The sequence below is a fragment of the Paroedura picta genome, chromosome 7, assembly GCF_049243985.1.
Source record: "Paroedura picta isolate Pp20150507F chromosome 7, Ppicta_v3.0, whole genome shotgun sequence".
Classification (NCBI taxonomy): Eukaryota; Metazoa; Chordata; class Lepidosauria; order Squamata; family Gekkonidae; genus Paroedura; species Paroedura picta.
In genome coordinates, this window is record NC_135375.1 from 102,884,183 (window position 1) to 102,905,987 (window position 21,805).

The following is a 21,805-nucleotide window of genomic DNA, read 5'->3' on the forward strand; positions in this document are numbered from 1 at the left end:
ATTGTGATACGTTCAATTTCTCTCAGGGGAGTGTAAAATGAAAACAAGAGAATATCGAACCACAGAAGGCTGTATCTCTCAAATTTTTAAATGTACAATCATTAGAAAGTTTTAAAACAGATAAAAATGCTCAGTTTTGATCAATCTAACACTGATTTTGAAGTACAATTATGTACAAATGATGAACATATTATTACTAAGATCTATAAATTCTTATTGGAATTTGGGACAGAGAAAGAACGTGTGAAAGAATGCATGCTAAAATGGGTGAACATTTTTGGACATGACGTACAAATGGAACAATGGGAAAATATGTGGATGAAGGGTCTTAAATTTACATAACAGAGAACTTTTATAAAATTATGTACCATTGGCAACTGTCACCTGAGAGGTTATCTAAAATGTTCAGAAAATACTTTGAATGTTTGCAAAAAATGTGAACAATAAGAAGGGACATCTTATCTATGGTAGACATGTAAGAAGGCTACAAATTCTGGATACAAATACATGCATTAATCCAGAAGATTTTAAAGACGAATATAGAAATGAAACCAGAGATTATTCTGTTGGGATTTATGGAGAAAGAACTTGAAAAAAGGCATGAAATTTTGTTTTTATATATGATGTGGCAAAATACCGCTTTGTAGGCAATTTCAAAATGAAACAAGATTTTTTTCTTTCTCTTGCTGAGCTTTGGAGCGAGGAGAGGGGCAATGATAATCACTTGCTCACTTCCTTTCAAATACTAATTCATTGAGTTAGGAAGCAGATATCTGGGGAGGAGACTTCTCAGAATAATCTAGGACAAAAAGGAGCTTCCCGTGGAGGGGGGTGGGGCTTCTTTTCCCAACAGGATCTGGGATAATCCAAGAGGGAGGGGACAGATTGGTATATTTGCTGCTGACAACAGGAAGTGGGGTCTTTGGTCTGCAGTCAAACAGAGAAGCATAGAAATAGAGAAATACCATTTTAACATAGCAAACAATCTAACAGGCCCATGGTTGGTCTTGTCTGTCACTTGGGTTCAAGGGAGGGATGTTCAGTTGCCCAGTAGATGTTGTTTAGGTTTGGTTGACCTCAATCAAATGCCTGGCGGAGGCGCTCCCTTTTGCAAGCCCTGCAAAACTGTATTAGTTTCATTAGAGCTCTAATATCCTCCGGGGAGTTTGTTCCGCCAGGTGGGAGTCTGGACATAGAAGGCTCTGCCCTGGATGAAGTCAGATGGACTTCCTTGGGGCACTACCTGGTTGGAAGTGGCAGAGTGGAGAGCTTTTTGAGTGGCATAGGGAGAGAGGCGGTCCTCCAAGTACACTGGGCCCAGACCATATCTGGCCTTGAATGTAATTACTGTCAGGATTGTAGAATCTCTGTCATAAATTAGCCTGAGTTCCTCCATGTCAGTTATATTGCTTGGCGCCTGGTTGCCCCAGGCCCTGTATTCTTGCTAACCATAAAAGTGAATAATCTGTTGTTGTAACCTTATCACTTGTTGAGGCCTCTCGGCTGGGCCTGGTTTCGCTATCACCTAGTCAAGGCCATAAGAATGTATCTCTGTTTTAATTGCATATGTGTCTTCTCTCCTTCCCCCCTCCCTTGGGAACTGTCAAGTTTTGAGCGGGAGAATTGTATTGATAAGCAGAAGCAAATCTGTACTCTAGTCAGATTTGACTTTGCAGTCCTGGAGCGTGTAGTACTTTTCAATAAAGCTTTCTTTAAGTAAGAAGCCTGTTGTGAGTTCTCTTCACGTTTGACAATTACCTTCAAACCTTAAGCCTGATCCAGAATTCGACTGGCAGCCAATGCAATTGTTGGAAGCTGGGCCAGATGTGGGACCTCCATGGTGTTGCTCTGAGGTCCCTGGCCACTGCGTTCTGGATCAGTTGCAGTTTCCGGATCAAAGTTAAGGGCAGGCCTGCATAGAGCGAGTTGCAGAAGTCTAGCCTCGAGGTGACTAGGTGTTCCGGGGCCAAGTAGGGTGACAGAAGTTTGGCATGGCAGAGGTGGAAGAGGGAAAGGTGTGCTACTTTTGTGACCTGGGCCTCCATGGAAAGAGAAACATCCAGGATCACGCCCAGGTTTCTGGCGGAGTGAGCCACTGATAGTTGCGCACTGTCCAGGTTGGGCAAATACGCTTCCTTGCTTGGATCGTTCCTGCCCAGCCACAGGACTGCTGCATTTGAAGGATAGACCTTCAGATGACTATGCCTCATCACTGTTTCCAGACAGCTGGCTAATGATTCTGTGGGAGCATCAGTGTGGTCATCCATCAGGAGGAAGAGCTGGGTGTCATCCGCATATTGATGACAACCCAGCTCGAACATCCGTACCCAATGGGCAAGAGGGCGCCTGAAGATGTTGAACAGGATCAGAGAGAGAACCGCACGTTACGGGACTCTGCATGTGTGTTGGTGGCAGCTTGAGGACCTCTCTCCCAGTGCTACTGTCTGTGTGTGACAACCAGAGAAAGGAGGTCAGCCATTGGAGGGCTGTCCTCCAAATTCCAGTGTCAGTGAGATGGTCAGCTAGTAGCTCTTGGTTGACTGTGTCAAATGCTACTGAAAGATCCAATAAAACAAGTAGTGCCAACCAGATGGCCACACTCCCAATTGATCCTCCCCTGAGGCCAACACATTCAATACCTGGGACTGATGACTCAGGAAGAGGCCTGAAGAAGAAATCCTCTCAGGTTGGGATTGTCACCCGTCCTCCCTGCCCTGCTCATTCAAAGTGTTTAAACGAGGCAAAGGGGTACGAAGAAGTCTGTCTGGAAGTTAGATGGATGCTGCAGCTTAGTTACACAGCAAAAGTAACAGTGAATCAAAAGAGTCATTTGCAGTTGCAGGAGCCAAGACCTCTCTCTACTAGGAGATCGTCATCATCAAAACAATTCAATGTGCCTTAAGCGCCAGGAGAACCTCTGGATGGATTGTCCCCCAAGACCTTTGCAGGTTCCTTTCTTCCCAAGAGAATGTCCTCTCCCTTTGTTCTTTTGGAAAGTTTTACGATGGTGCTTTGCTCACATGACATTTTAAGTGATGCGTCATTCTGACCCACGCCTTTCTCAGTTTGGGATTAATTAATATCAGGACAACTGCATGCCCAGCCGGATACACACCGCTGAAAATGTACAGATATACATATGTCCAAGATATATCATTGCTTTCCCAAGCCAGTATTAATTGTAATATCTTAGCTATTAAACTGAAGAGATACAAAACAGCAAAGGAAGCCAGAGCTTGGATGGCCCTTAGATGAGCGCGGCTGCTGAGATCCTGGACGGCAATTCCATCGTGTTGCAAATGTCTCGTGTGCTTCCACAGAGAGATGATTAACAAGATGGTGGAGGACAAACATATCACAGAAGGGAGCACATTTGGAGTAATCCATGAAAAGGCAAGGTCTGCAAATGAGCAAATCTCTTTCACATCGGAATCACGGCTATTGTTTAAAAGTGTTTTGTAGGGATTACAAGCGGGTGAGCCATCGATGGAATATGTGAAGACAATGACATCCATAACCGAAGAGGAAACCACCGTGCCGAGAAGCAGCCAAGGGACCAGCCGAGAGAAACATTGCTTCACTTGGAGGAAAATCGGGTGGGAGTAGATGGCGATCTTTGTTAAATACCAAACGCTGAGACAGGCAGCAAACCAAAGATTGACGTTGTCTGTAAAAAACCACATGATCATCACCATTGAATTCACCTTTTCCAATATATAGGTTTGCAAAAAAAAGTAAAGCATGGTCACATGCAGGATTACCACTGCCTGCCACAGGAGTCTGGACGAGGCAAGACAGACCAGGATCAGGTCAATCCGGGAGAGCTTCCTGCTTCTGAACCAGTCAGTGCAGCAGACGAGGACAATAAATCCATTTGCCACCGTCCCAACGAGGGTTTCCATGATGAGAAGCACAAAGCCAGTTATTAACGACAACGTGGCCATCTTTCTGAGCACAAAAAAGGAGCGTCTCTTCTGCCGCGAGACTCACGGTTTCCGTCACCTGCATACTGTGCAACTTTGGGGCCCTCCTTTTATTAACAGGAAAACAACAGGGAGGGAGGAGCTATTTCCAAGTGCGGCTCGGTTAAGATGCAAATCTCCCTGGAAAAGATCACGTTGCTCATACTGCGCCCTCTTCTAGGATGTCCTATTTGCACATTGTCCATAGATAATAAATCCGATCTTTGCATCTGTTTCCACAAATGATGATGAATTGACCTGGTGGGATTTGTTGGTTCAAAAGACTGATCTCTCCTGCAATCCTCAAGGGGGGTGAATGTGCTCAGGGAGCCAACCAGGCGTTATACTGGCACACACCTGGATTGTGGCCTTTGTGGGTGCTGGCCACACGGCAAAAGCATAAATCATGGTTTTGACATCTTCCTCGTCCTGCTTCCCACTCGATCTTAAGATTCAGTGTGGTGTGGTAGTTAAAGAGTGGCAGATTCTAATCTCAGGAGTTGGATATGATGCCTCCTCTGTGTGCAGCCAGCTGGGTTGCCAACGTCCAGGGGAGCTGAGATAAAGAGTCAATCACTGGCTATGTAATAAAGTCTGTTTTGAATCAATAGATTTTATCACAAATTAGCAATTACTTCCTTGGTTTTTACTTAGTCGCTTTGCACATCCCATTCCCTCTGGGTAAACAATCTTTAAATGTCTGGTTTGATACTGAGTGTGTGTCTGCAAAAAAAAAGTGTATGTAAATATTTCCATCTGATGCACTCAGGTTTACTCCCATGGAAGCCTTCCCTTTACAGCGATTTGAGGAAAGCTTGTCAACTTTGAGGGATCGAGAGGGGTTTGTTTTTGAACCTCATGGGGAGGCCTGGAGATCTTCAGGAATTACAGCTGTTATCCAGGCAGCAGCCCCCATAGAAAAGGTAACCAGATGTGAAGGATTGTAAAGAGGGACACGGCCATTGCAGCCAGCGGGCAGGGGGTTGGCGCGGGCGTGTCCCTCTGCCCACCAGGGCTTCGCTCTGTCTGCGGATGAGTCCTGCCTGGCCCTGGGGGGTCCAGCCCTCCTTACCTACACGGAGCCATTCTTGAAGCCCGTGGCCAGCTGCATGCTGTCAGAGGCGAAGCAGAGGCCGATGCCATGGCTGTCAGTGCAGAGCTGGACGTGGTGGTGCGCGGCCAGGTTGGCAGAGAGGGCCCCTGCCGCAAGACCTCCACCAAGGACAGTGCTGCACCACTATGGTGGGGGGGGCACTGATGGAGTGGAAGGGGGCGGCTGGCATAGGCCCCCCCGCCCACCGCCCCAGACCCACAGCGGCAGCAGCCTTGCCTTCTCCCTGCATGTCCCACTCCCCCCTTGGAACGGCCAAGGCAAGCGGTCGCCTAGGCAACGGGAGGAGGAGCCGTGGCCATCACACGCCCTGCCCCCACTGCTCATTGGCCGGGAGAGCTGCACAGAGTGAGCCCGGCAGCAGAAACCAGCCGGGGAATGGCACCCGAGGTGCAGGCGAGGGGCAAGCCGAGTCGACCAATCAGGGAGAAGGCCCTCCGCCTGTGGCGTCCTGCCTGCCTGCCTGACCTGCCTCCCGGGTTGATACATGGCTGGCCGGCGGGACTTTTTAATAAAGGACCGGTATGCAGGACATTTGCTTTGAATGCCAAATGCCAGACAGATGGGCACCTCACCCATGGAGAAAACAGGCGTATTTGACTGTGAGCCTCCCCCCCCCCATCCTCTGGATGCAGAGAGGGTGGGGAAAAGCACTCAGCCAGCAGCTGCTAAACTGTGGCCTGGTGTAGGTCCTGCCAGGGGGATTTCACAGACGCAATCATGCATGTCATCTCAAAGTGGTCACCTCCAGAGTATAAGATCAGCTCTGCAGGGGATAAGGGCTGCTGTGGAGGGGAGACTGGGAGGCATTGTGCCATCTTGAGGCCCCAGCTCCAAACCTCCAGGAATATTCCTACCCCAGGGGTCGCTAACCTCCAGGTGGGGCCTGGAGATTTCTGGGAATTAGAGTGCAGACCATCCAGATCAGCTCCTTGGAAAAGAGGGCAGCTGGGGAGTGGGGATTCTGTGGCTTTGGACCCCACTGATGTTCAGGGATTCCACTCTGCAGGTGGGACCTGGGAATCCCCTGGAGCCATAGCTCTTCTCCAGACCACAAAGATTAGTCCCCTTGGAGAATATGGCTGCTTTGGAGAGGGGACTATAGGTGAGATGTAGAGATCTCCTAGAATTACAACAGCTCTTACCTGCAAAAGGCAGTCATCCAGAAGGACATTCATGACATTTAATTGCAGGTGCCAGCATCCAGAAGGGGCCTGAGTAAGTTGACCAGATTTTAACATTGGTAAAGCGGGACACCATTGACCGTGGGGTTTCTTGATTAAAAATCTGGTCTATATTGAGCAACAGAAATTTTCATAGAATGCATAGAATGCAAAAACAGTATTGTAAGATATATTTTTAAAATTTCAACATAAGTACAATTTGCCAGCTGCCCCCAGATGTCCCTCCAAAAGTGGGACAACCTGGTCATTTTAGGCCTGAGGATCCTCAAGTGACCAAATTGGCTGCTCAGAAGGGGGAACTCAGTAGAAAGGTTTAAAGCGGATAAAAATGCTCAGTTTTGATCAATCTAAGACTGATTTTAAAAGTAGAATTATGTACAAACTAGTTTTAATGCCCACTGTAAGGAAAATACAGTGGGTGCTAGCGACCGGGCGGCTTGGGGCGGGAGGCAGGGTGCTGGAGGGGCGGGAGCCTGCTCACCACCGCGGAGAAGTGGGTCCTGCTGTCCTGCTGTCCTGCTGTCCTGCGGTGGGTAGATGACCAGTGTTATGCCGCTGTGGAAGCCGCTCCCCTCCGCCAGTGAGGGAAAGGTCACCACCTCCTTAGGCAGCCTGCTCCACTCTCACCCTCTTCTTCAGGCTGAACATTCCCGGGGCCTTCAGCCATTGCTCATAGAATTTGATGCCCAGGCCCTGCATCATCCTTGTCACTCTCTTTTGAACCCTCTCAATTTTGTCCATATCCTTTTTTGAAGTGAGACCTCCAGAACTGAATACAGTACTCCAGGTGCGGCATATGGTAGGACTATGACATCTTGCGATTTTGATGTGATGCCTCTGTTTATTCCCCGTGGGAATTGTAGTCCATGGACATCTGGAGGGCCGCAGTTTGACTACCCCTGTACTAGGAGGTTTATGAAAAGGGATAGCATGCAAAACATATAATCCAAGGTGTAATGTTCATTTTGAGGGTATTTACTTTACCCTATAAATAAAGGTTTAAGGTTGTCCATCTGTCCCATTCTAAGGATGTATTAGTAATCAACATGTTAACATTTAGCATAACAGAATAATAGAATCATAGAGTTGGAAGGGGCCCTACAGGCCATCTAATCCAACCCCTGCTCAATGCAGGATTGGCATCCAGGATTAGTATCTGTCCAGCCGCTTCCTGAAGACTGCCAGTGAGGGAAAGGTCACCACTTCCTTAGGCAGCCTGCTCCACTCTCACCTTTTCTTCTTCAGGCTGAACATTCCCGGGGCCTTCAGCCATTGCTCATAGGGTTTAATCCCCTGGCCCTGCATCATCCTTGTCACTCTCTTTTGAACCCTCTCAATTTTGTCCATATCCTTTTTTGAAGTGAGACTTCCAGAACTGAATACAGTACGATTCTGATGCGATGCCTCTGTTTATACAGCCCACAACTGCATTTGCCTTTACCTCCATATTACAGTGTCTGCTCATATTTAGCTTACAATCTACAAGTACCCCAAGATCTCATTCACACACACTGCTGCCCAGAAGTGTATATCCCATCCAGTATGCGTGCTTCTCATTTTTGTAACCAAGACGTAGAACTCTGAACTTATCTTTATTGAATTGCACCATGTTCTCACTTGCCTAGTGCATTTAGATCTTATTGAGCTTCATCTCTGTCTTCTGGATGTTCACTACTCCTCCCAATTTGGTGTCATCTGTAAATGTAATGGGTAGTCCCTCCAGCCCCATATCCAGATCACGGGTAAAAAAATGTTGAGAAGTACCAGACCCAGTACTGAACCCTGTGGCACCCCACTCCTCACCTCACTCCTTTTGCTTAGTCCCTCTAGGAATGCATATATCACTGACAATGTCCATCAATACATTTATTTATTGATTGATTGTATGGCATAAGTGTATTGTAGCCAGGAAATCCTCAGATTGTCTGGCTGCCAAGCAAGAGACATTCAGAGATGTTTTGGCATTGCTTGCCCCTGTGCCACAACCTTGGTATTCTATGGAGGTCACCTTTCCAACTGCTAGATAGGACTGACTCTGCTAAGCTTCCAAGATCTGATGAGATTGGCCCTGCTTGGGTCATCAATACATACATGACATCCTATTCTAATAGTGTCAACTCATTAAACATACCCCCCCCAAAAGCTAATGAACTTTGAAAAAATATATATTACTCATATGTTTAAAATGCAAATACAATTAGCATCAAATACAACAGAACTAAAATATCAACAGTGTATATAGGTATAATGTAATTGACAATATGTACTAATGATCAGAGCTCAGAATGAAATTGTATTGTAAGAGAAATTGTAAGTACTGGTATTTATATTTAACAAACCTTTTGCCTGAAACTGCTAGGATCAGGATCAAGAAACTGAAATATAGCTGCATTTTCATAGATATGTAAAATAATTAAATATCTATCATTACTTGGATATCATTCTTTACCATTGTATCAAATCTAACCTGATCAGTTTTGAAGCAGAGAAAAGAATTATTCCACTGGTATATAGATGTAGATACTTATCTTTTACTAAAATTGCTAGTTGGAAAAAAATTCACTATTAGTAAATACATTTTCATTAAAGGGGAAGCATAGAGTGTCTCCCATTGAAGAATTTTCTGCGAAGGCAAAAGGTTTATGTGATCTGAAGAGAAATCAGAGAATCCTGTAGGGTTATGTCACAAGAGGTTTTCGGTGTCCTTCCTACAGAAATGTCCTCTCCCAATGTCCTCTGGGTAGCATTTTAAGGTGGCACTTAACTCATATGGCATTTTAAGTGCTGTAGCATCTTGACCCATGTCTGTTTCAGTTTGGGATTAATTACTATTAGGACCATGGTATGACCAGAAGAATGAGCAGCAATCACAATATCAAGCAGTCTCACGGGCCAGGTGTGATCCATGTTATTCCAGATCAGTACTGCCTGCAAAGTGATTGCTAGAAAACTAGACAAATACAGAATGGCGAAGGAAGCCAGAGCCTTAATGGCAGTCAAGTGAACTTGAGTGTTGAGATCTCTGACTCCAATGCCATTGCGTTGTATGCGCCTTATGTGCTTCCACAGAGATCTTACTAATAAGATGGATGATGACACAAATATCAGAAGGGGAATGAGATTTGGGGCCATATCTAGAACATCCAAGTACTTCCAGGAGTCAGGTTCTTGAATGTCCGAATCATTGGAGGATAGCCATATGGAAAAGCCATTGTTCAAGCTTAACATTACAGTAATTGCTGTCATAGCAGAGAAGACCCCTGAGCCGAGAAGCAGCCATGGCACCAGTCCAGAGATCCTTCGCTTCAGTTGGAGGAAAATGGGGTGAGAGAAGATGGCGATCTTTGCCAAGTAAAAAACGCTGAGCCAGGCGGCAAACCAAAAGGTGACCGAGTTTGTAAATATCCACATGATAGGATGCATTAAATGGTTGCTATTCCAAAGATCATTGCCCAGAGCAAAGAAATTCTTCGTTCTATTTAGAAGCATGACTGCTAGCCACACGATTCTGGACAAGCCAAGACAGGTCAGGATCAGGTCATTTGGGGATAGTTTCCTACTTCTGGACCAGTCCATGACATTGATAAGGACAATAAATCCATTTGCCACCATTCCAATGAGAGTTTCAGTCAACAGAATTGCAAAAATGATGGTCATGAATAAAGTAGTCATTGTTCTTCACAGAAAATAAAAGCGTTTCTTCTGCTGTAATGTTCACATTTTCCCCCAATGCTGTCTGTTCAGTGTGTTTAACTTCAGAGAGTCGAATGGTACGGCCTTCAGTTGAGGAACTGAAAAAAACATCTGGAGGCTCAGGAGCTATTGCTATTCTGTTACGTCGACTCTGTTGAAATGCAAATCTCACCAGAAAAGGCTGGTTTATGAGAATCTGTAGCCTGTTCTAATGTTTCATATTTGCACGTTCCGCTGAGATGTCAAATACTATCTTTGCATCTGTCCTTACAAACAAATATGTACTATTCTTTTGTGATTTACTCACCAAATTAGTCTTTTTTCCAAATGCATCCATTATTACTAATTTTTTTTACTGTATTCTGTACCAGCTGCAGTTTGGTAGGTGTTTTCAAGAAAAACTGCATGGAGAGGACATTACAGAAAACTAGCCATATTACAAAATGAGGCCTTATTCTTGTCAAGAAAATCAGACTGGAGACTCTTCTTAGGGGAAGATTACATGGCAACCAATTCCCCCCAGTTCTGCGTCATTTCCCTTCTTGTGTGAATTAGGCCACATTCACCGAAATGCCCCTCTGCCCTAATACACATAGGGTAGTCACAGTACACAGGTGTCCACCCTGTTCCTTCTGTCTCCCATATTTTCACTGTTGGTAAAATGTTATGTGCCCACATGCTTCTATCATGGGAATGGGCCACAGTGACCCAGCAGGCCTCAGGTGTCTCAAAGCATTTTCCAATCGTCTTCCCCTTCTCTCCCCATAGCAGACTCCCCACGAGGGAGGTGGGGTAGCGAGCCAAACAGGGAAGCTGGCAACCCTAAGAGGAAGACTGTCTGTACATAGCAGTCTTGACCTTAGTAAGGTTTTTAATACTGTTTTTTTATTTGCCAGGCCAAGGTTATTTGCTAGTTACTATTTCAGTTACGATGTGTGTCCAGACATTTACTTGTTCTCTATTTAGTTTCAGGCTGTAAATATTTATTTAGATCTTCCGGCACTTTCCAGACTCACAGGACTGATGCTGGTCTGCCTGTCTGCGCCCCAGAATACAAACAGTTGCTGTAAGGGCTGGCCATAGCCCATAGCCCAGGAGGGACACTCCTGCACCACTCCCACTTCAATCATCAGAAAGGCCAAAGCTGAGAGTGAGCTAAGATTGGCCAGGGAAGCCCATTGTAACAAGAAAAGATTTTTCAGTTACGTGAGGAGCAAACGTAAAGTAAAGGAGGCAATAGGCCCGCTGTTGGGTGCGGATGGACAAACTCTAACGAAAGATGCAGAGAAAGCAGAAAGGCTTAGTGCCTATTTTACATCTGTTTTTTCCCACAGGTCAAAGTGTTTAGGCACATCTAGAGATGGCTGTAGCCAAAGGATAGTGTCTGGGTGGCAGGTTAACATGGATAGAGAGGTGGTCGAGAGGCATTTAGCTGCACTGGATGAGTTCAAATCCCCTGGTCCAGATGAAATGCACCCGAGAGTACTCAAAGAACTTTCCAGAGAACTTGCACAGCCCTTGTCCATCATCTTCGGAACCTCTTTAAGGACTGGAGATGTCCCGGAGGACTGGAAAAGAGCAAACGTTATTCCGATCTTCAAAAAAGGGAGGAAGGATGACCCGGGAAACTACAGACCAGTGAGTCTGACCTCTGTTGTGGGGAAGATAATGGAGCAGATATTAAAGGGAGCAATCTGCAAACATCTGGAGGACAATTTGGTGATCCAAGGAAGTCAGCATGGATTTGTATCCAACAGGTCCTGCCAGACCAACCTAGTTTCCTTTTTTGACCAAGTAACAGGTTTGCTGGATCGGGGAAATTTGGTTGATGTCATTTACTTGGATTTTAGTAAAGCTTTTGACAAGGTTCCCCATGATGTTCTGATGGATAAGGTGAAGGACTGCAATCTGGATTTTCAGATCGTTAGGTGGATAGGGAATTGGTTAGAGAACCGCACTCAAAGAGTTGTTGTCAATGGTGTTTCATCAGACTGGAGAGAGGTGAGTAGCGGGGTACCTCAGGGTTCGGTGCTCGGCCCGGTACTTTTTAACATATTTATTAATGATCTAGATGAGGGGGTGGAGGGACTACTCATCAAGTTTGCAGATGACACCAAATTGGGAGGACTGGCAAATACTCCGGAAGATAGAGACAGAGTTCAACGAGATCTGAACACAATGGAAAAATGGGCAAATGAGAACAAGATGCAATTTAATAAAGATAAGTGTAAAGTTCTGCATCTGGGTCAGAAAAATGAAAAGCATGCCTACTGGATGGGGGATACGCTTCTAGGTAGCACTGTGTGTGAACGAGACCTTGGGGTACTTGTGGATTGTAAACTAAACATGAGCAGGCAGTGTGATGCAGCGGTAAAAAAGGCAAATGCCATTTTGGGCTGTATCAACAGAGCCATCACATCAAAATCACAAGATGTCATAGTCCCATTGTATACGGCACTGGTCAGACCACACCTGGAGTACTGTGTGCAGTTCTGGAGGCCTCACTTCAAGAAGGACATCGATAAAATTGAAAGGGTACAGAGGAGAGCGACGAAGATGATCTGGGGCCAAGGGACCAAACCCTATGAAGATAGGTTGAGGGACTTGGGAATGTTCAGCCTGGAGAAAAGGAGGTTGAGAGGGGACATGATAGCCCTCTTTAAGTATTTGAAAGGTTGTCACTTGGAGGAGGGCAGGATGCTGTTTCTGCTGGCTGCAGAGGAAAGGACACGCAGTAATGGGTTTAAACTTCAAGTACAACGATATAGGCTAGATATCAGGAAAAAGTTTTTCTCAGTCAGAGTAGTTCAGCAGTGGAATAGGCTGCCTAAGGAGGTGGTGAGCTCCCCCTCACTGGCAGTCTTCAAGCAAAGGTTGGATACACACTTTTCTTGGATGCTTTAGGATGCTTAGGGCTAATCCTGCGTTGAGCAGGGGGTTGGACTAGATGGCCTGTATGGCCCCTTCCAACTCTATGATTCTATGATTCTATGATTCTATCCCTACCAACTGCAGGCAAAAATGGCTCATTTGAAGGCTGCACTCTGAGGCATTGTACGATTTTGAAATCCCACCAACAAACCTCCAGGAATATTTCCAACCCAGGGGTAGCCAACCTACAGGTGTGGCCTGGAGAGCTCCTGGAATTACAACTCACCTGCAGAGTATACAGATCAGCTCCCCAGGCAGAAAGGGCTACTTTGGACAGGGTTGTGGTAGAGAAGAAACATATAAGGCTTTCCACACAGGTTGTTGTTGAATTGAAAGACTTGAGGCCTACTGCACAGGGTTGTTGTGCAGATGAAACAGGAGACAAAAGAGCCAGCTTCCTCTGCAGAATAATGCTGTGCAGTGGCCTCAAATCTGCAGAGAGTTGCAAAGAAGAAAGAAACATTGCTTGGCTGTCCTATTTAAAGATTTATCAAAAGGAATTACATGAAAAACATATAACACAAGTATTAATGTCAATTTGAGTGTGTTTATCTTAACTTACAAAGAAAGGTTTAAGGTTGTCCATCTCTCCTATTCTAAGGACATATCAGTAATCAACTTATTAAAATTTTGCATACTCATGTGTTTAATCTATCTAGGAATCAGACTTCCAAAATAAGTAATGACATTTCGGAACATCACTGACTATGTCCATCAGCAAATATGATGCATGATGTATTGTTTCCAGTGGTATAAATTCACTAAGCCTAACCGAACCAATAAACCCACTCAAAGCTAAAGGGACTTTGAAAACAGTGTATTAACCATATGGTTCAAATGCAATTATATTTACAATCAATTACAACACAACTAGAATATCAACTGCATATATAGGTAAAATATAATTGAAAATATGATGTTTTATTGATGAGAGCCCAGGACGAAACTTGTTGCATGTATTGTAAGAGAAATTGTAGGTTATAAAGACTTGTGTGTACATCTTTTTACCAAGCTTATGCATTAAAACTGGTAGAGGATAATAGCTTCAGTACTTCAGAAACTGGGATAGAGCTGTATTGCCATGGAAGTGTAAACTATGAAATATATATAATTATTTGTATATCACCTACTGCCATTGTCTCCAAATTTAAAGGTAGTTATCTAACCTGACAAGTTGTGAAGCAGAGAAAATAATGATTCTATCAGCATGTCATCGATGTACATATGTTTCTTCTACCAAAATTGCTAGTTGCAGAGAGTGAAATTCATACATTTTCATTTGAGAAGTTTGTATCCCAAGAGCTTTTCAGTGTCCTTCCTTGAAGAAGAGAATGTCCTCTACCTATGGCCTCTTAGTAGCATTTTAAGATGGCACTTAACATAGCATTCAGACCCATGTCTGTTTCAGTTTGGGATTAATTAATATCAGGATCATAGCAACTACAAAATCAAATTGCCTCAATGGCCAACCGTGATCCATGTCATTCCAAATCAGTACTGCCTGCAAAGTGATTGCTAGAAAACTAGACAGGTACAGAACAGCGAAGGAAGACAGAATGCTTATGGTGGTCAAGTGAACTTGAGTGTTGAGATTCCTGACACCAATACCATTGTGTTGTGTGCACCTTATGTGCTTCCACAGAGAGCTTACTAATGACACAAATATCAGAAATGGAATGAGATCTGGGGCCATACCTAGAACATCCAAGTATTTCCAGAAGGCATGCTCTTGAATTTCCAAATCATTGGAGGATCTGCCCATGGGAAAGCCATTGTTCAAACTTAATGTTACATGCACTCCACTGGACAATTCCCAGCCAGCTCATTGTGCTCCTCTGGTATGAACCCGTCACTAGAGCAAGATGAGACCAGCCAGCCCAGATTACCTGGCTGCAGCATCCTAACAAGGTTGTTGTTTTTAGCAGTTTGTTTCTGTCTTCCTTTCTTTCTACCAAGCTTCAAGTTTTGTATGCTCAGTCAGTCTGCTGTAGAAAAATAAAATGTTTTCTATTTCTTAACTTCTTTTCTTTTTACTACATTTTCCTTGTTTGTTTTGATGCCTTCCTTTCATGTGACAACGTTTTGATGATACAACTCCATGTTGTTTGTCAATGATTTTATTACAAGATTTGATACTGCTTTTAAAAAACAAAGAAAGAATACACATAGCACCTTCCTTACAAGAAATTTCAGTTGAATAGACCAGTGGTCCCCAACCCCCGGGCTGTGCATGCGCGGGGCCCCGGGTTGCCGTCTCCCCACACCCCGGCGCAGCACTCTGCAGCCTACAAAAGACTCTTGATTGCCAGAGGCATGTGCCAAAGGTGCATGCAAAACTACAAAAACCAAAGGACTCTTAGGTCCTGGATCAAGCCAGAAGACTCTGTAAGAAGCCAAAGGGCAAGAGCTAAAGGACTCTTGGCTGTTGGCTCTTTGCTGGAGGATCAAGCCAAAGGATTCAGTGAAGTGCAGTATTGTTTGAGAAGAATTTCAGATGAATCAAAGTGGCATGATGACTGAAGGAGCTGAGGTAGTGACATGTTCCGTCTGCCTCACGTTTGTCTTCTTGCCTTGAGAGGACAGCTTTTACACTTTGACCTGCAGTAAATTGTCCCCACGATGCTCACATGCTGAACTGTGGGAGGCACAGAAGTGAGGCCTCAGAATTGGAAGGCACAGGAATTGCAAAGCAAAAGTAATCCATCAAACGGGATTACCTCAGTGAGGCTGTTATATTCTCAAAAGAAAAAAAGTTTGGTATGACCTGCAACTGAGAGGATCAATCCCAATAATTACCACAATTTATAAACTAAGATCAGAAAAAAACAAATCTTTATTAAATGGAAGTGGCACCCTCTTTAAAGAAATCTGAGGTAGTAAAGAACACCACATACATATCTGAAATAAAGTCCTAATTTTTTGATGATATCTACTAGGTATATGAAAAGGAATTTAATGTAAAACATATAATCCAAGGTGTAATGTTCATTTTGAGTGTATTTACTTTACCCTATAAATAAAGGTTTAAGGTTGTCCATCTGTCCCATTCTAAGGATGTATTAATAATCAACATGTTAAAATTTAGCATAATAGAGTCGGAAGGGCCATACAGGCCATCTAGTCCCACCCCCTGCTCAATGCAGGAGCAGCCTAAAACATCGAGGTTAAGTGTCTGTCCAGCTGCTTCTTGAAAACTGCCAGCAAGGGGGAGATCACCACTTCCTTAGGCAGCTGATTCCACTGCTGAACTAGACTCATAGAATTCTAGAGTGAGAAGGGGTCCTATAGGCCTTCTAATCCCACTCTCTGCTGAATGCAGGATTAGCCTAAAACATCCAGGATAAGTATCTGTCCAGCTGCTGCCTGAAGACTGCCAGTGAGGGGGAGGTCACCACCTCCTTAGGCAGCCTGCTCCACTCTCACCCTCTTCTTCTTCAGGCTGAACATTCCCTGGGCCTTCAGCCGTTACTCATAGGGTTTGATGCCCAGGCCCTGCATTATCCTTGTCACTCTCTTTTGCAACCTCTCAATTTTGTCCATGTCCTTTTTTGAAGTGAGACCTCCAGAACTGCACATAGTACTCCAGGTGCGGCATACGGTGGGACGTTGATAACTTGCATTTTTGATGTGATGCCTCTGTTTATATGACTGCATTTGCCTTCTTTACTGCCGCAGCACACTGTGCTCATATTTAGCTTACAATCTACAAGTACCCCAAGATCTTATTCACACACACGGTGTGTGTGTATCTCCCATCCAGTATGCATGCTTCTAATTTTTGTTACCCAGATGTAGCACTCTGCACTAATCTTTATTGAATTACATTTAGATCTCATTGAACTTCATCTCTATCTTCTGGATGTTCACTACTCCTCCCAATTTGGTGTTATCTATAAATGTAATAGGTAGTCCTTCCTGCCCCATATCCAGATCACTGATAAAAAATATTGAAAAGTACCAGACCCAGTACCAAGCCCTGTGGCACTCCACTCCTCACCTCCGTCCTTGTGCTTAATCTCTCTAGGAATCCATATACCACTGACAATGTCCATCAATACATTTATTGATTGATTGATTGTATGGCATAAGTGTATTGTAGCCAGGAAATCCTCAGATTGTCTGGCTGCCAAGCAAGAGACATTCAGAGATGTTTTGGCATTGCTTGCCCCTGTGCCACAACCTTGGTATTCTATGGAGGTCACCTTTCCAACTGCTAGATAGGGCTGACTCTGATAAGCTTCCAAGATCTGATGAGATTGGCCCTGCCTGGGTCATCAATACATACATGACATCCTATTCTAATAGTGTCAACTCATTAAACATACCCCCCCCCAAAAAGCTAATGAACTTTGAAAAAATATATATTACTCATATGTTTAAAATGCAAATACAATTAGCACTCCACTCCTCATCTCCGTCCTTGTGCTTAATCTCTCTAGGAATCCATATACCACTGACAATGTTTATCGATACATTTCTTTATTGATTGATTGTATGGCATAAATGTAATGTAGTCAGGAAATCCTCAGATTGTCTGGATGCCGGGCAAGAGACATTCAGAGATACTTTGGCATTGCTTGTGTCACAACCTTGGTATTCTCTGGAGTTCACCTTTCCATCTGCTAGATAGGGCTGATTCTGCTAAGCTTCCAAGATCTGATGTGATTGGGCCTGCTTGGGTCATCAATACATACATGACATATAATACTAATTAAACATAACCTCCTACCCAAAAAGCTAAGGAACTTTGAAAAAATATATAGTACTCATACGGTTAAAATGCAAGTACAATTAGCATCAAATACAACACAACTAAAATATCAACAGTTAACATAGGTATAATATAATATGATGTATTATTGATCAGAGCTCAGGTTGAAATTTGTTGCATTTATTGTAAGAGAAATTGTAAGTATATACACTGGTATGTATATTCAACAAGATTTTTGGCTGAAACTGCAAGAAACTGAAATATAACTGCATTTCTATAGAAATGTAAAATATTAAATATCTATCATTACTTGCATATCATTTTTTATCATTGTATCAAGATCTAACCTGATCAGTTCTGAAGCAGAGAAAACAATTATTCCACTGGTATATCATCGACATAGATATTTATCTTTTACTAAAATTGCTAGTTGGAGAGAGAAGTCACTATTATTAAAATACATACATTTTCATTTAAATGGAAGAACATAGTGTCTCCCATTGAAGAACTTCCTGTAACAGTGAAATATTTATGTGATCTGAAGAGAAACCAGAGAATCTTGTAGGATTGTGCCCCACGAACTTCCTACAGAAGGCAATGTCCTCTCCCAAGAGCCTCTGGGTAGCATTTTAAGATGGAACTTAAGTGAAACAGCATTTTAAGTGCTGTAGCATCCTGACCCATGTCTGTTTCAGTTTGGGATTAATTACTATTAGGATCATAGTATGACCAGAGGAATGAGCAGCAATCACAATATCAAGCAGTCTCACGGGCCAGGTGTGATCCATGTTATTCCAGATCAGTACTGCCTGCAAAGTGATTGCTAGAAAATTAGAAAGGTACAGTATGGCAAAAGAAGCCAGAGCCTTAATGGCAGTCAAGTGAACTTGAGTGTTGAGATCCCTGACTCCGATGCCATTGCGTTGTATGCGCCTTATGTGCTTCCACAGAGATCTTACTAATAAGATGGATGATGACACAAATATCAGAAAGGGAATGAGATTTGGGGCCATACCTAGAACATCCAAGTACTTCCAGGAGTCAGGCTGTCGAATTTCCGAATCATTGGAGGATCGGCACATGGAAAAGCCATTGTTCAAGCTTAACATTACAGTAATTGCTGTCATAGCAGAGAAGACCCCTGAGCCAAGAAGCAGCCATGGCACCAGTCCAGAGATCCTTCGTTTCAGTTGGAGGAAAATGGGGTGAGAGAAGATGGCGATCTTTGCCAAGTAGAAAATGCTGAGCCAGGTGGCAAACCAAATGCTGACCGAGTTTGTAAATATCCACATGATGGGAGACATTAAATGGTTGCTATTCCAAAGACTGTGGCCCAGAGCAAAGAAATTCTCTATATTCTCCAGAAGCATGACTGCTAGCCACACGATTCTGGACAAGCCAAGACAGATCAGGATCAGGTCATTCGGAGATAGTTTCCTGCTTCTGAACCAATCCGTGACATTGACGAGGACAATAAATCCATTTGCTACCAATCCCATGAGAGTTTCAGTAACCAGAATTGCAAAAATGGTGGTCATGAATAAAGTAGTCATTATTCTTAGCAGAAAATAAAAGCCTTTTCTTCTGCTGTAATGTTCACACTTTCCCCCAATGCTGTCTGTTCAGTGTGATTAACTTGAAAGAGTCCAATTGTATGGCCTTCAGTCAAGGAACTGAAAAAAACATTTGGAGACACAGGAGCTATTTCTATTTTGTTACGTTGACTCTGTTGAGATGCAAATCTCACCAGAAAAGGCTGGTTTATGAGACTCTGTATCCTGTTCTAATGTTTCATATCTGCACGTTCTGCTGAGATCCCAGAGATCTTTGCATCTTTCTTTACAAATAAATATGTGCTATTCTTTTGTGATTAACTCACCAAATTAGTATATATCCAAATGCATCCATTATTACTAATTGTTTTTTTTACAGTATTTTGCAGTAGCTTCAATTTCTTAGGTGTTTTCAAGAGTAGCTGAATGCAGAATAAATTATGGAAGTCTAACCATATGACAAAACAAGGCCTTATTCTTCTCAAGCCAAAGTAAGGAGAAAATGGCAATCGAAGTGTGTCCAGACTGCAAGGCTATTATTTTCAGACAGCAAGCCTGGGTTCAAGAGTACTCTCTCAACCTACTCTACATTTGTATTATTTATCTGGCCCCCACAATGTGATCCTGTCCCTCTGAAGCATCAATATTCCTGATGTATATCCTCTGTCTTGTCTGCATTCAGCCCCACCTTGTTCTGACAGTTACACGTGTTTGTCTCCAAAGCACAGTGTCAGGATCAGTCCCTGCTCTCTGCCATGTTTACGTTTGCAGTGAACCTAAGAGACTCCATCTTGTAGTGATATGCATTTGCAGAAACCTTCCCATGTAACCATAATGCCTAGGCTGGTGTTTTCCTTTGATTTCCCCCCTGCTTTGATCCTTGCATTTTCACACTGCATAGTCTCCCCGCTGTGATACAATGTTGCCGAGTTCCTGTAAACATCCTGTAAACATCTTATCTGCTAGCCCGAGGCGCCGGCCTGACCAAGGCCGTGCTAACTTCAACCACTTGTTCAGAGTTCAGAGCAGAGATAGATGCAGCTGGAGGCTTAGATAATGAGGCAAAGAAATGGTTGTCCCTTCCATGCTGATGATCTCCAAGCCTCATAGCTCCAAAAAATTTCAGGCAGCAAGAGCATATCAATATTAAAAAGCATAAGTGACAGAACAGAGCTCTGATGAGCTCCACAGGACAATTCATTTTTCTTAACTTCTTTTCCTTTTTCTACATTTTCCTCCTTTGTTTTGATGCCTTCCTTTCATGTGACTACCGTTTGATGATACGACTCCAGGTGACTGTCAATGGTTTTATTAGAACTTTTGATACTGTTTTTTTAAAGCACCTGTAGTACGATAAGTTTAAAAGTTTCCAGTCAACCAGACGATAAACCATTACATAAAAATTCACATTTCTTTTATTTACTGAAATTAAGGTTACAATTATTTCAACGATTATTTTCTTTAATCTCTGAAACAGCAAGACATCAGATCATTTTTCCTCTTTCCTGCAAGACATCTACAAGGGGTTTCCAGTTAGTCATAAAGGAAGTTGTTGTCTTCTCTCTAATAAATAAGGTAAATTTAGCCAGCATGGTGTGCTGGTTAAGAGTGGTGGTTTGTAATCTGGGAAACTGGGTTCCAGTCCCCACTCCTCCTCCACATGCTGCCCGCTGGGTGGCCTTGGACTCGTCACAGCCCTGATAGGGCTACTCTCACATCAGGCTATGACTGCATCCAACTCCTCTTCTGGCTAGAACTGTGTCTGATCAGTTGTTGTTGTTAGTTGGGAAATCATGTTCAACTCATCACGACCCCATGGACAATGATACTCCAGGCCTTCCTGTCCTCTACCATTCCCCAGAGTCCATTTAAGCTCGCACCGACTGCATCAGTGACTCCATCCAGCCACCTTATTCTCTGTCATCCCTTCTTCTTTTGCCCTCAATTGCTCCCATCATTAGGCTCTTCTCCAGGGATGATATCTCTGCTTTTTAGGATGCTGTCTAGATTTGCCATAGCTTTCCTCCCCAGGAGCAAGCATCTTTTAATTTCTTTGCTGCAGTCCCCATCTGCAGTGATCTTGGAGCCCAGGAAAATGAAATCTGTCATTACCCTTGGCACATAGGTGCAGAGTGGATTGTAGATCAGAGATTGAGAACCTTGCCCCGGACGCTTTTAGGCAAACAGAACTCTGCTGGACTCCTTGCTTAGCAAATACAATGAAGTAGGGGGGTCAGTGAGAGGTGAGCTGGACATGTCTTGGAACGAAGCTGCTACATTGAACCTGTGACAGGAAAGGTGGCGTCTGGTTGAGTCAGACTTTAACAGTGCTTGGCTTGGCATAAGCCTAGACTATTGATGAGTGCCGCTGGTTGTTCATAACAGAATGCCAACCCATAGGACAGGGTCCTGCCATCCATAACACCAGTTCTGAAGCAGAGAAAAGAAAAGAAAAACGGCTAGTCAAAGAGATCAACCACCCTTCATACATGTTTCTGTGAAAAAGGAAATATAGTATGAGCTTCCTGTAGGATTGTGTTGCCAGAATTTTTAAGGGTCCTTCTTGTGGAAGAGAATGTCCTCTCCCAGAACATCTTATGATGGGTTTTTAAGAAGGCACTTCTCTAGAGCAGTATTTTAAGTGAAGCAACATACTGAGC

General features: G+C 43.7%; 1 protein-coding gene across 1 annotated transcript; it reads right to left on the reverse strand.

Moving 5' to 3' along the window:
* Positions 1-5,034: 5,034 nt before the first annotated feature.
* On the reverse strand, positions 5,035-18,962 carry LOC143841944 (taste receptor type 2 member 134-like). The gene is made up of 2 exons (XM_077346493.1): positions 18,363-18,962; positions 5,035-5,199 (listed from the first exon to the last, which is right to left on the reverse strand). The coding sequence occupies exons 1-2, from the start codon at positions 18,960-18,962 to the stop codon at positions 5,035-5,037; spliced, it is 765 nt and encodes a 254-aa protein (XP_077202608.1).
* Positions 18,963-21,805: the final 2,843 nt, after the last annotated feature.

Excerpts from the sequence above, each read along its gene's own strand:
- LOC143841944 (XM_077346493.1), bottom strand. The coding sequence starts at position 18,962 with ATGCTTCTGGAGAATATAGAGAATTTCTTTGCTCTGGGCCACAGTCTT. Across the intron at positions 5,200-18,362 it reads ACATGGATCACACCTGGCCC|TGGTGCAGCACTGTCCTTGG; the intron begins GTGAGACTGCTT and ends CCCCCACCATAG.